Raw genomic sequence first — 14,124 nt, 5'->3', positions numbered from 1 at the left:
AAAAAATTTGCCAATCAGTGGGCGGAGTCTAAACTTTGCAGGTGCGTGTGACGTCACTTGTCAACTGGTCTATTCAAAGGGACCCAGCCCCATTCCAAAAATGGTGAAATAAACACTGCTATGCCTATGGTGAGGATGTGAAGATGTTTTTCAATTTCCCGTTTCTGTTAATGACAACTACTTCAAGGCAAGGCATGTGTCATAAATTATCTGTGTGTTGAAAGTAGTCTAAGTTATGGAGTGAGTTAAATAGCATTTGATCTTGACAAGAACTTGACATTTAACCGGAAGTATCGATTTTGCTTATTTTTATTATTAAGATAATCTCAAAAATTTTTTTGGTTATTTACCTTTATAAAAATGAAGAGCTAACCGATACAGTTCTTCTTGGGTTATTTCTACGTCCGATGCACAATTATTCATGTCCAATTTATCAGAACTGACAACTTTATTTTCATCTATAAGAAGTTGACTAACATTTTTCGCTAAATTGTCAGCCATGTTGATGCTTCCACGTATAGCCGACTTCCGGTCTTAGAAAACGACACCGCACTATGAAGGATACCCCACATCGCACACAGTACCGATTCCTCTGATATATATCAATTAAATTCAATTTTTATTTTAAGTCGGTGCATATATGCCGTATTCAAGACGTGGTTGGTTTTATAATTGAATCACACACAGTACATTACCCGTGATTTTTTTTGATGATTCTAGTCCGTTTATAAGCCTATATAGCTCTACGAATGGTATTTTGTCACCGGCTATGCACTGGGCAGATCTAGAACATGTCTTTCTCCTAAACTTCCTTAGTGCCGACCTCCGTTCAAATCATGCATGGTTTTCTACCCTTTATCACCTTCATAGATTAATTCATCCATTCAACTATCCGCCCATGCATTAAAACGTTCAAGCAACATGACCGCAAACATTTACACTTATTTCAATGCACCATTAATTTAAAATAAAAAATCATGACAGCAGTGATTGCGTTATATGCCTATGTAGTTCTAAGTCCAACCCTTGCAAGTGTTTAAAATGTGATATTATACTAATTGGGAACACAAATTATCTGGAGGATCCTCGTATCGGCACCCTAAGATGCAAGTTCCCGAGTATTAGAGGGGTAGTGATATATATGACATATATAGAGCGTCTGTTCATAATTCATACTCGTTTATTCATGCAAACATTAAAGTCACTTAATTAAGGGTGTAGACTAGTGCGCACAATTGTTTATAAATAAATGAAAGATACTTGGTCACCAAATTAATTTCGACGATTATAATCGGATTCCTTTAAATCTTGGCGGATAGGGAATGATACGTTAACCCAGGGGAAAACAATTACGCAATTCCATTTTTTAGAAATATATCGAATGAAAATACATGTACGTTATTTTTATAACATATGAAATTCCTTTCATGTAAGTGGAATCAATGGCCCTCCCCCACCGAAACGAAAACAACAACAACAACATGGATTGTTATTGTTATTAAGGAAAGGAAGATTGGGGCTAACTCGATCACTCCCAGTTTTTTGTTGCATGAATTCCAATATTGCTGCCTCTGAAATTCCACAACATCAAATTTTGCTTTGACGACAGCACGCAACTTCCATCATATGACGTTTCAACTTACAAAAGTACGAAGTCTGTCACACAATGCGCGTACTTTCAAAAATGCAAAGAGAGAGAGAGAGAAAAATTTCCATTATCAGATGCCAGAAAGTTTTAAAAGACAATAAATTATCGGTTAGAGTCTGTTTGCCTCAGAATTCAGACTATGTCTCATTTGAACGGAAAAATGCCTCAAATTGTCCGTTTTCTTTGGAGACATCGGGAACTAATAACTCGAATTTATTGTATTTTATATGCATCGTCCATAATATACAGTGTTGACAGCTTTCCTATCAGGTTATTTCTCACTGGTTTGCTGGTCTTGAACTTGTTCGTAGGTTGAAGATTTCTTTCAACAAATGTTTACCTAATGAGACCACGTGTCACATATGTTCACGAGATCTTTAAAAAAAACATACGTTGAGACGTTATTTAACCTTTAAACTTGAAAGTGCATAAAGAGTTACTGACCCAGGACTGCGTTTTCGATACTTTCTTATTTCGTACAGCGATACTGAGGCATACGACTTATTAAATTATTATTTGCGTACGGGATAACGGATAGCTACCACACGTCATAGCAACCACGTGTGCGCGTGGACGTTAACGCGCGTGCACGTAAAAGTTGACATATCATGATGCGCATGTGATATAGCATTTTGCGCGGGCGTGGTATTTGTATCTTCTTCTTCGCTTTCTGTCACCGTCGTCTCTAACTCATTATGCACGTGTTCGTGTATGTTTTGTTCGTTTCCGTTGTTATTGGCAACTGCTAAGAATTAAAATGTCATCAAACTTTGGAACTTTGTACGACAGGGATTGGCATTGTCGGGAAATGATTAACCTGAGGATAATTTCATTCCGCTATCAAGACTGCAAGGTGATGACATGGTGGACAGTACATATATCAGACAGACGATACTATTATTACTAAAGTCTTGCGGTTCACTTTCAGTTTGTCAGTCAATTTGCATAAGAATGGAACAACAACACAACATAATATTGAAGTTTAATGTTACGCGAGTACGCCGCATAAAAATTGAACAGTTGTTCACGCCGCTGTTATACATTTATCTTTTTGATACAATGAAATCTAATGAAACGTGTTCAAACCAAGACAGGGCGTTTGTACACAAATATAACAATCAATCCGTGCAATGCCCCGATATACGAATGATAACTTTCCCGCCTTTGGAACGGTTCATTAATAGAAGCGGGTTGATGAACATTTTTCATTTCGTATGTTTGAACTTAATTGGTTATTTCAACCAATTAAAGCACAAATACTTCATAATGTTAATAAACGATAAAAATAAATTTAGTATATTTAGGAAAAATACAAAGGCGATATTCTGGTGTAAAACATACAAATATTGTTTAACATGAATTGACCTCCGCTACAAAATGGACACGGTCGGTGAAGGTTTTGCATTATTTTGTGTGTTACACGCAGGCGAGATATTTGTATCAAACGACATATTCTGAAAGCCGAAAGCGTGAGAAGAAAGCATCGGAGATTCTTAAATGTCAAGCATAGCTTTCTACGATGTCTTCTCAGATAACTTTTCTCTGCATAAGCATATCAAATCGGGTAAGCCATTTCATAAATGATTGCAGGGATTTCAATTGCATCACCATCCTGCTTTTTCGCAAGCATTTTGTAATTTTGGTGGTGAAACCGGAGGGGAGTTATGGTTTTCGCTCTGTCTGTCAGTCAGTCAGATAGTCAGTCAGTCACTCAGTCTGTCACACTTTTCTGGATCCTGCGATAACTTTAAAAGTTCTTCATATTTTCATGAAACTTGTAACATGGACAGATGGCAATGTGGAGACTATGAACGTCATTTCATTTTGCTCCTACGTCAAGAATTCTGGTTGCTATTGCAACAAATAGACTAGAAATATTTCTGAAAATGGTGGATCCTGCGATAACTTTAAAAGTTAATCATATTTTTTCATGAAACTTGAAACATGGATAGATGGCAATATGGAGATTATGCAGGTCGGCTAGATTGAACTTTACCGGTACGCAGTTATTTACCACTATCGACAAAGCGGGGGTTGGGGGGCGGTAGCCCCCGATACTAAAGAAATATATAGGATAAAAGGATTATAAGGTGTTGCGTTAGTTGTTATGTGTTAGGTGTTAAGGGTTAGGGTATGCTGTTTGATGTTAAGTGTTGCGTACCGGTAAAGTTCAATCGTCCCTGCAGGTCTTTCATTTTGATCCTACGTCAAGAATTTGTGTTGCTATGGCAACAAATATAAAGAAATATTGCTGAAAATGGTGGAGTTTCACCTGTAGGGGACCATATTGCTTGGCAATAGTCTTGTCGTACTTGTTGCTCTTGAAAATTATCCGCCTTCATTTTTTTAATGCAAATATTTCCAAAAACAAGGGAACACACAAATATATTTTATATAATAAATTTGTGTGCATAGTATTGCATTGAAAATGTATGTAAAGGAAAACGTTCAATTGAAATCCGTTTACTATGAACATGTCCATCGTTATTTATCACTTTTATCCAAGATTTTTTTTTAAAGTTTAAATTATTTTATTCTAGTGTTGAATTTGAGCTCACCTGAGCATAAAGTGCTCATGGTGAGCCATAATTGTCAGGCCCGTACCCAAGCACTGGGCCCAGGGGCCCTTGCCCCCCCCAGCTGGCTGTCGAGTTATGATTTTTTCAGCTCATCTATTTTTGGAAAAAAATTATGAGCTATTGTCATCACCTTGGCATCAGCGTCTGTGTCGGCGTCTGCCTCCGGTTAAGTTTTGCGTTGAGGTCCACTTTTCTCAGAAAGTATCAATGCTATTGCATTCAAACTTGGTAAAATTACTTACTATCATAAGGGAACTGGGCAGGCAAAGTTAGATAACTCTGGCGTGCATTTTGACAGAATTATGTGCCTTTTTATACTTAGAAAATTGAAAATTTTGGTTAAGTTTTGTGTTTAGGTCCATTTTATTCCTTAAGTATCAATGCTATTGCTTTCATACTTGCAACACTTACTAACTATCATAAGGGGACTGTGCAGGCAAAGTTATGTAACTCTGACTGGCATTTTGACAGAATTATATGCCCTTTTTATACTTAGAAAAAAAAAATTTGGTTAAGTTTTGTGTTAAGGTCCACTTTATTCCTACGGTATCAAAGCTATTGCTTTCATACTTGCAACACTTATTAACTATCGTAAGGGGACTGTGCAGGCAAAGTTATGTAACTCTGACTGGCATTTGGACGGAACTATGGGCCCTTTATACTTAGATAATTGAAAATTAGGTTAAGTTTTGTGTTTTGGTCCACTTTACCCCTATAGTATCATAGATATTGCTTTCATACTTGGAACACTCGCAAACTATCATAAGGGGACAGTAAAAGGACAAGTTGCATAACTCTGGTTGTCATTTTTACGGAATCATGGCCCTTTTTGACTTAGTAACTTTGAATATATGGTTAAATTTTGTGTTTCGATCCACTTTACTTCTAAAGTATCAAGGCTATTGCTTTCAAACTTCAAATACTTTCATGCTATCATTAGGTTACTGTACCTGGCAAGTTGAATTTTACATTGACCTTTGAATGACCTTGACTCTCAAGGTAAAATTATTAAATTTTGCTAAAATTGCCATAACTTCTTTATTTATGATTAGATTTGATTGATACTTTGACAAAACAACTCTTACCTGACATACCACAATAGACTCCACCCAAACCATCCCCCACGCCCCCCCGCAACTATTTTTTTACTTTTTTTTAAGATCATCTCACAAATGACCACCACACCCTCACACTATACCCCACCCCCCACAAATGTTTTTTTTTTTTAAACGGTTAAAAAGCACAAATATTTATTTATTTATTTTTTTTGAAATACCGTCCAACCATCGCACCCAAGAATCCCCTCACCCCCACCCCACCACCCCTAATTTGTTTTTTTTTTTTTGCATTTTTTTTTGCATTTTTGGAAGATAATGTAATAAATGACCACACCCCCACACTATACATCCCTCTTCACTCCACCCCTCCCTCCTTTGTGATTGAAATTGAGAGTCCCTTCACCTTTAAAAAGAAAAATAGATGAGCGGTCTGCACCCGCAAGGCGGTGCTCTTGTTTAATAATGGGCCAACTTCAAATTTTTCTCACATGACACTTTTCCCACAGTACACTTCCCCGCAATACAAATGCACAGATGTGTTTTATTTCCCCTGATACACAAGGGGATTGGCGCTAATTAACTTGCCAGTGGAGATAAGCCCCTAGGCTATGTTTTCTTATCACCTTAAATTACACACATCCCCGATCTGTCAATTACCCATTGTGCTCAATGCTTCATCTTTTGATGATTGGTGTAACACGTCCTTTGATTGGACAAGGAAAGAGAAACAGCGAATGGAAGGAACTGATACAGAGGGTCGTAGGTCTGAACGATAATAGTGTTTTGTCTTTTGAATTCAAACCTCCTCTAGAGAAATACCTTATTATACATTTCAGTGAAAACTATGTTGAAAATGATAAACATTTTATTATGAATTTACTTTGAAACTTTAGAGGAGGTTTGATTTCAAAGAGAAATACTATATAATAGTTGGTTATATGTCAGTTACTGACATATAACCATAGTAGTATTTTCTCTTTGAAATCAAACCTCATCTACAGTCATACTTTATGTTACATTTCATAATAAAGGTTTTTTAGTTTTAAAGTTTGCTTTTCCTTCTTCATAAAGTGTCATACATTTCTGAAATCTAAAGCTTTAAACATATGTGTGAATTTCACACCAAGGGGCCGTCGATAAAGCATGTCACGTTTTTTTTACCATTTTACCCCCCCCCATGTCACAAACTGTTACAAAATCTTGGACCCCCCCCTAAAGTACGTTACAAACTCACTATTTCGAACATTTTTTAAAAATGAATACCAAATTCAAATTTAATCTAAAACACAATACACTATTAAACAGTAATAAAATTTCAGTTACCGGTAAAAGAACTTTCACATTACAAGCTTTTATGACTGTAGGGTTGTTACGATGGGCAGTATGAATATTTATCCACGTGTTAACCTCTTATAAAAACAAAAATATAATTTAGATTTTCTTTCAACCCTTTACTAATTAAAATGGAACAGTCCAATAAATTATTTCGTCATTGAAATCTGTGTGGAGGTTGTGCCTATTGAATAAGCTGGCCCAGCCAAGTTGCCTATTACACCAGAGAAGCAGTATAAAAGGGCCACAAACTCACAAAATGTCTACTTCTCAGTTGTACACTGGTATGTAAACAGCAGAAAACAAAAATGACTATTTTCAAAATATTTAAGTTTGTATTTAATATTTTCCAATGAAATTTGACATACATATACTTCAGTATACATACAATATGTATGTGTAATTTGGTGGTTGAAAGTTATATAGTTATTGACTTACAGAAAAAAGTTTTTTGTTGTCTGCTTGAAATTCAAATTTTCCTGTAAATGCTAAGCACCGCCCACTTGAAAGGTTATGAACTTCTCTCAGTCAATAGCTAGCTGATGACTCAAATCAAGTTTACATGTAAATACAGATTCAACACTATACCAAAATGGCATACTTAATAGACTGCCCCTAATGGTTAATGCTTTAATTAGACTTAAGAAAAGTGCTGATTTACTTGTTATAAATCCATAAATTTATAGCACAAAATAATGTTTTATATGCATTAAAATTCACCTTAAACAGTGCCTAATAAAAAAAATCTATTTGGTAGGGGCAACCCCTCCCGCACCCTCCCCGTTTGGGCCCCACCAGTCAAAATTTCCTGGGTACGGCCCTGAATTGTGATCACTCTATGTTGCAGAGTAGACAATTGCCTATGGGCCCCACAACTTTTAGGGGCTCCATGAGACTGGGCTGACATTATAATTTAAACTTAATTAGCAGAATGGACAATTATTTTATATCAATGTTATGTTCCGATTAAGGGCTTGACATTGTCTAACCAAGTGAAAATTATTTATTATTTGCGAAACCGTATTATTTTGTTGGATGTTTTGTTTTCAATATGTTCATTAGGGGCCCAGACTAGAGTATAATTCGTTCACTCTAGGTCATTTCCCAGATGATTACTCCCCATAAAAGCATTTATTCATATTTTATGTTTTGCCAGCTTTGACACTAGTTGGCTAATTTAAACAAGTACACTAGGCACTGGTATTCTAGTAGGCATTAGGCAGACATGGGGCATGTGCCCCAAAAGTTTCGCTGCCTATGGGCCAGGGTGCTTATTATGGCACTTGGCATCTCGGCAGTGTCTGTCCTCAACTGATATCATCTAACCCCTATAGAGGCCACATTTTTCATCAAATCTTGATGAAGCTTGGTCAGAATGTTTGTATTGAAAATATCTAGGCCAAGAGCAAATCTGGGTTTCATGCATCAAAAGGTCAAATCCCCGTAAAACCTTGCTACCATCCTAGACGCAACATTTATGACTCATTCTTCATGAAACTTTACCAGAATGTTTATCTTCACAATATCTAGGTTGAGATTGATTCTGGGTCATGTGCATCCAAAAACTAGGTTACCAGGTCAAATCTTAGAAAATGTTTGTCACCATGATAGAGACCACATTTTTCAGTCAATCATGAAGATTTTAAGTTGGCGAGCAGGCTCAGTTGGTACACGACTGGACTACAGATACAAGGATGGCGGAGACGATTCCTGTCAAGTTGCAGATTACTTGCAAGGTCGTAAAATTATTTTTGCGCCATTCTCTGCAATTCACCCTCTAGTAAGGCAGTTTTCAATTACTGACATTGGTACATGTATGTGTACTTGGTACTTGTAAGCCAGAGCTTATCCAGGAAAGAGTGCATAGGTTTAAGTGGAAATATGGCTCAACAGTACCTTTAATATTTCCAAAAAGAATAATGAGTAATGTATTTTTGAGTTCCTTAAGCATCTATGATATTTTCCATGTGCATTGGACTTGGAACAGTAGATGACCCCTATTGAAATTGGGGTCACTAGGTCAAAGGTCATTGTCACTGTCACAATAAATATGAAAATAGTTTCAGATCAATTACTCTTCGACAAATTGACCGATTTACTTGATACTTCCCATGTGCATTGGACTTGGGCAGTAGATGAACTCTATTGAAATTGGGGTCGCAAGGTCAAAGGTCACTGTCACAATAAGTGAAAATCGTTTCCGATCAATAACTTGTCAACAAATTGACTGATTGGCTTGATACTTCCCATGTGCATTGGACTTGGAAAGCAGATGACCCCTTTTGAAATTGGGATCACTAGGTCAAAGGTTAAGGTCACTGTCACAATAAGTGTGAACATTGTTTCCAAACAATAACTCAACAATGAATTGACCGATTGGCTTGATACTTAACATGTGGATTGGCCTTGGACAGTAGATTAACACTATTGTAATTGGGGTCACTAGTTCAAAGCCCTGTTTGGGGGGCATATGTCTCCAACTGCGGAACTCTTGTTGAAGTATGTAAGCACATTTTTATGCCCCCCTTCGAAGAAGAGGGGGTATATTGCTTTGCTCATGTCGGTCGGTCGGTTGGTCCGTCCACCAGGTGGTTTTCGGATGATAACTCAAGAACGCTTGGGCCTAGGATCATGAAACTTCATAGGTACATTGATCATGACTCGCAGATGACCCCTATTGATTTTGAGGTCACTAGGTCAAAGGTCAAGGTCACAGGTGAAGGTCACAGTTACTGGAAATAAGCATTTTAAGGATTTAGCATGGTTCAAACAAGGGAAACAACTACCGTTTATGCATGTTCTTTTTGTTACAGCATTTGCCTCCCTTGTAATATATTAAAATTTTACCAAATGTAAGGCTAACTGCATTTTTGTAATGCATACTACTACTACTACTACTACTACTACTACTACTGCTGCTGGTACTTCTTCTACTACTACTACTACTACTACTACTACTACTACTACTACTACTACTACTACTACCACTACCACTACCACTACCACACTACCACCACCACCACCACATTGTATTCACACAATGGCTGCTACTACAACTTATAGCCCATATAGGGGGGCATGCATGTTTTACAAACAGCCCTTGTTTAAATTATATCTTAGATGAGTTTGAAAATGGTTCGGGTCTGTTGAAAAGCATGTCCCTCTGGCAAAGGGCAGGGAAGTTTTCCTTATATGGCTTTAGTAAAACCTCGTCAACACTCCAAATGTCACATTTATAGTTTAATCTTCATGAAACTTTTTTATGTTTGTGGTGTCCATAAAGAATCATATTTAGAAGACTTGGCAAATTGCAGAATATTAGAGACATTTACTAACATTCTGATAAATAGAGCCTTGATTAAAGAAAATGGGGCTTAATGCATGTGTGTAGTGTCACACCTGATAAGCCTGTTCAGTATGCACAGTTTAATCAGGGATTACACATTAAAAAAAAAAATCCTCAAAAATTCATCCTTGTTAAGCCTGTGCGGACTACACAGGCTTATTTGGGACAACCTTAACACACATGCTTTAAGCCCAGTTATTTCAAAACGAGGCTCAATCATTTACAGATACGGCTGACACAGAAGATGAGGAGTCTCCTCTACCAGATTGTGAGAGTTCCCAAAGTTTCCAAAATGCCAACAAGTTTCAAGGTTCGTTTCTACTATTATGTTGGTTTGCTCTTCGAAGGTGATCTGTCTCTCAATCAGTTGGTAGATAACTTTGGTCATTATGGTTTCCACTCTCTTATGCCAAACAGTTATCATACGATATTCTCAAAACTTTATAAAAATGGTTGTTGGTAAAATTATTCAGAACTGTTCTCTTCACTACATGTGTATATCTATTCAAAGGTCACTGTCACAATAAGTGTGAAAATCGCTTCCGATTAATATCTCGTCAGCAAATTTACTGATAGGCTTGATACTAAACATGTGAACTGGCCATGGACAGTATATGACTCTTATAGAAATCGGGGTCACTAGTTCAAAGGTCAAGGTCACTGTGAAATTTAGTGTTAATTGTTTCCATTGGATATGTAATCAAAAGATTGAGTGATGACTGTCAAGGCCCTGTTTGTGGGGCATCTGCCTCCGACTGCGGAGCTCTTGATTTACTTTTGCCACGGAATCTTTATATTGCTTTGCTTTTGATAATTTAGTAATGTTTTATCAATCTTGGATGTGAGTGGTATTGGTTTTTAGCACACCTGAGCATAAAGTGCTCCAGGTGAGCAAGTGTTATCACCCTATGTTCAGGTTTTAGCCTTGTGCATTGTGCGGTGTGCATCGTCAACTTTTAGATTGTTACCTCTGTAAAGAACAGTCATGTTTCATCCGATCTTGATTTTAGTCAAAACGCTGCAAATTTTCCCATTTTCCCATGGAGCCAGCCCCATTCCCAAAATGGTGAAAAAACACCAAGTTTGAATCTGGGAGTGGGTCATGTGTGACATATGACTTGCTCTTGCTGAAACTTGTATTGGTCAGAATGTTTATCTTGACATTGTCTAGCCTTTGTTAGACTTGGGGGTCATGTGTGTCCAAAAACTAGGTTACCCGGTCAGTTCTTAGAATTCTATTACCACTCTAGTGGCCACATTTATGATTCATATCTAAATTATGCTGAATCCGTTTCTGAGTCACTTGCTACTATATTATTTGGTTATACCTAGTCAAATCTTGGACCAACCTTGTTACCATTTAGAGGCCACAATCATGACCGAGTCTTAATGAAATTCGGTCAGCATGTTTACCTTCACAATCTCCTGGTTGAGTTTGAATGTGGTTCATGTGCGTTCAAAAACCAGGTCACCAGATCAAATGTAAGAAAAACATTGTAACCACTCTAGACTAGAAGCATCATTGATGATTCAATCTTAAATAAACTTGGTCAGAATGTTTATCTTGACATTTTGTAGGATAAGATTGAATCTGGGTCTCATGCATCTAAATACTAGATCAACAGGTCAAATTTATCACCACTTTGTTACCAGTCAGAATATGTATCTTGGCATCAAATTTGGGTTATGTGCGTCCAAAATTTAGTCACAAAGTCAGATTTCAGAAAAAGCTTGTTTCAGCATTTCTGATTAAATCTTAATGAAACTTGGTCAAAATGTTTATCTTTTCAATATTTGGAACATTTTTACATCTGGGTTATGTGTGATCATAAACTAGGTTGATTAGTCTATCTGGATGATTCCTTGTCGGAATTTTTATTTTGAAATATCTAGAATTAGTTCAAATTTTCATTACCTTCAACCAAAAAACTAGGTCACCAGGTCAAGCCTTACAAAAACCTTGTTACCATGTTTTAAGTCCACATTTATGACTCAGTCTTAATGAAACATACTCAGAGTGTTCAAATTGATAATATCTAGACTTAGTTGTTTTTTTCTGGGGCATGTGTGTAAAAAAGTAGGTTACCAGGTGAAAAACCTTGTTTCCACTCCAAATTCCACATTAATGACTCTTATCATGTTCAAAATGGGAAATATTTAAGCCTATTACAAATCCGGGTCATTTGCTTTCAGAAACTAGGTCACCAGGTCAAATTATAAAAAAAAATTCACCAATCTATGGGCATCTTTTTATAAATGAAGCGTGATAGAACTCTTAACAATATCGCCAAGTTTGAACTGGGTCAGATGAGTATAAAAACAAGGTCCCCATTTCGAAAGTTAAAAACTGGTTGCCACTCTAAGGCCACATTTATGACTGATGATGAAATATAATCAGATTGTTTATCTTGACAATATTAAGGCCATGTTGGAATCTGGGTCAAGTGTGGTAAAAAAACTAGATTACATGTACCTGGTCAAGTTTTCACCAGTTGGTGTCTGTGAATTTAGGTGAGCGTTTAAGGGCCATCACGGCCCTCGTGTACAGTATGTTTGGCACATCTAAGTCTGTGTATGCGAACGGAGACAAATTTGGACATTCCTTGTCATATGATTTTACAGGACCAAGGCGACCATTGCATGGGTGTTGTATGGCCACTCGGAAATCTGAAGTTCATAATGGGAGAGCAAATATCAACACCCAGTTAGTTGTTGACGTATATACCCTAGCTCCATTTAGGGTCAGAGGATTCAATGGTCCTTATAGTCAGAAAAATAATTTGCTGCTGTTTCCTGTATCTGGCAGACCTGCATGCCGCCTTCAAAATGTTACAATGCTGTTCTCCAATCCAAATGGACTTGCAAAGAACCTTGGGTTTTGTGCAAAATCCACCACAAAAGGTCAAAGAGTAACATGCAACCTACTGGTTCTCCATAGCACTGGTTCTTTTGTACCAGATGGACCAAACCATACTAATTACGACAATGACTTTGACAAATTGGTCAGAAACATGTTCACCAGTCCACCCACAACAAAATGGCACGACATGTTCAGATTGCCTGGACCCATGCGGGGCATCTGGATTGGATTAGGTCTCACTTTTACCATAATTGCCCCAAGACCAAATTACAGGAGGACATTTCCATGGTCACCATAAGTGAACATACAGTTGCATTGCTAGACAGAATGTAACAGGGATACTTGCATGAGTGCAGTCTATAATTATCAGGTTTGTTGCACAAACGCTGTTCTGCTTGCAATAATGGCAAAGAGATCTTGCTCAACCAGTTTGTACCTCTTGCATGGAAGCTGTTGATAGAAAACCCATTTGCAAATCTGCAAGGAAATGGAAAAAGTTATGATTATCACCGATTCCAAGTCAAGGCACGACCACATGGTGAAGGACAGCTTGGGCAATGTGATTTTTCTTAGTGTTTTGAAATAAATTACATCATGGTTTAAATCTTTTAATACAGTTACACATTTTAAATTATATACATCACTATATATTAATATGCTTTTTGAAATTTAGCAATTGATGTTTTCAAGTACCTTGCTTCTGATAACTTTGTGCACATATAATATATATTGTGTTTTGTAAAATGATTTTTTAACAGTTTTATTTTAAAGCATGAACAAATGTTGGTATTTGTCAACTACTTCTTCTCTAAAGGAATGAACGTGTGTTTCAGAACAATTTATCAAATGAAGTATATGGGATTGTTTAAAAAGGCAATTATTAAGACTCAACATGCACAAGTTATTCATGTTTTTACTGATATTGTCTGTGTTTGTTAAAATATTCATGTTAAGTTTTATTGTTTTTATTCAGAAATGTTATTTTACATTATCTCATGTTGTTTTAAATATGTATTTTTAAAAGAAGTTAAAGGTATTGTTTTGTTAGCTCACTGAACACATTTTGCTGATAGGGAACTTTCAGGATATCATGTTGTCCTTCATATGTCAGTGTGTGAGGTAGGCCCATCAACTTTTTCTTCTAACAACTCCTGAATCCTGTGACCCTCTTTCAACAATTTTCAAATCGTTCAGGTCCCTTTCATATACATGTCATTGGGGCTAAAAATATATTTAATATAATGTTGTACAAGATCTTAAAGCCACACACACCATGAAATGAAATACACGTTAATTAATAC

General features: G+C 36.8%; 2 protein-coding genes across 2 annotated transcripts in view; one reads left to right on the top strand and one right to left on the bottom strand.

Moving 5' to 3' along the window:
- LOC127873244 (Golgi resident protein GCP60-like) overlaps positions 1-537 on the bottom strand; it is a 62,169-nt gene extending 61,632 nt beyond the window's left edge. Inside the window, exon 1 of the mRNA XM_052417019.1 lies at positions 351-537. Coding sequence (XP_052272979.1) covers positions 351-501 — 151 coding nt within the window. The 5' untranslated portion in view covers positions 502-537. The remainder of the gene's footprint in view (positions 1-350) is intronic.
- Positions 538-3,015: 2,478 nt separating this feature from the next.
- LOC127873251 (uncharacterized) lies at positions 3,016-13,859 on the top strand. The gene is made up of 3 exons (XM_052417029.1): positions 3,016-3,212; positions 10,190-10,273; positions 12,586-13,859. The coding sequence occupies exons 1-3, from the start codon at positions 3,146-3,148 to the stop codon at positions 13,119-13,121; spliced, it is 687 nt and encodes a 228-aa protein (XP_052272989.1). The 5' UTR covers positions 3,016-3,145; the 3' UTR covers positions 13,122-13,859.
- Positions 13,860-14,124: the final 265 nt, after the last annotated feature.

Source organism: Dreissena polymorpha, chromosome 3 (genome assembly GCF_020536995.1).
Source record: "Dreissena polymorpha isolate Duluth1 chromosome 3, UMN_Dpol_1.0, whole genome shotgun sequence".
NCBI lineage: Eukaryota > Metazoa > Mollusca > Bivalvia > Myida > Dreissenidae > Dreissena > Dreissena polymorpha.
The sequence above is the reverse complement of the archived record's forward strand: the minus strand, read 5'-3'. Positions and strand labels throughout refer to the sequence as shown.

Coding starts and splice junctions, on each gene's coding strand:
- LOC127873251 (XM_052417029.1), top strand. CDS start 3,146: ATGTCAAGCATAGCTTTCTACGATGTCTTCTCAGATAACTTTTCTCTG. Junction 3,213..10,189: donor GCATAAGCATATCAAATCGG/GTAAGCCATTTC, acceptor AATCATTTACAG/ATACGGCTGACACAGAAGAT. Junction 10,274..12,585: donor AAATGCCAACAAGTTTCAAG/GTTCGTTTCTAC, acceptor ATGATTTTACAG/GACCAAGGCGACCATTGCAT.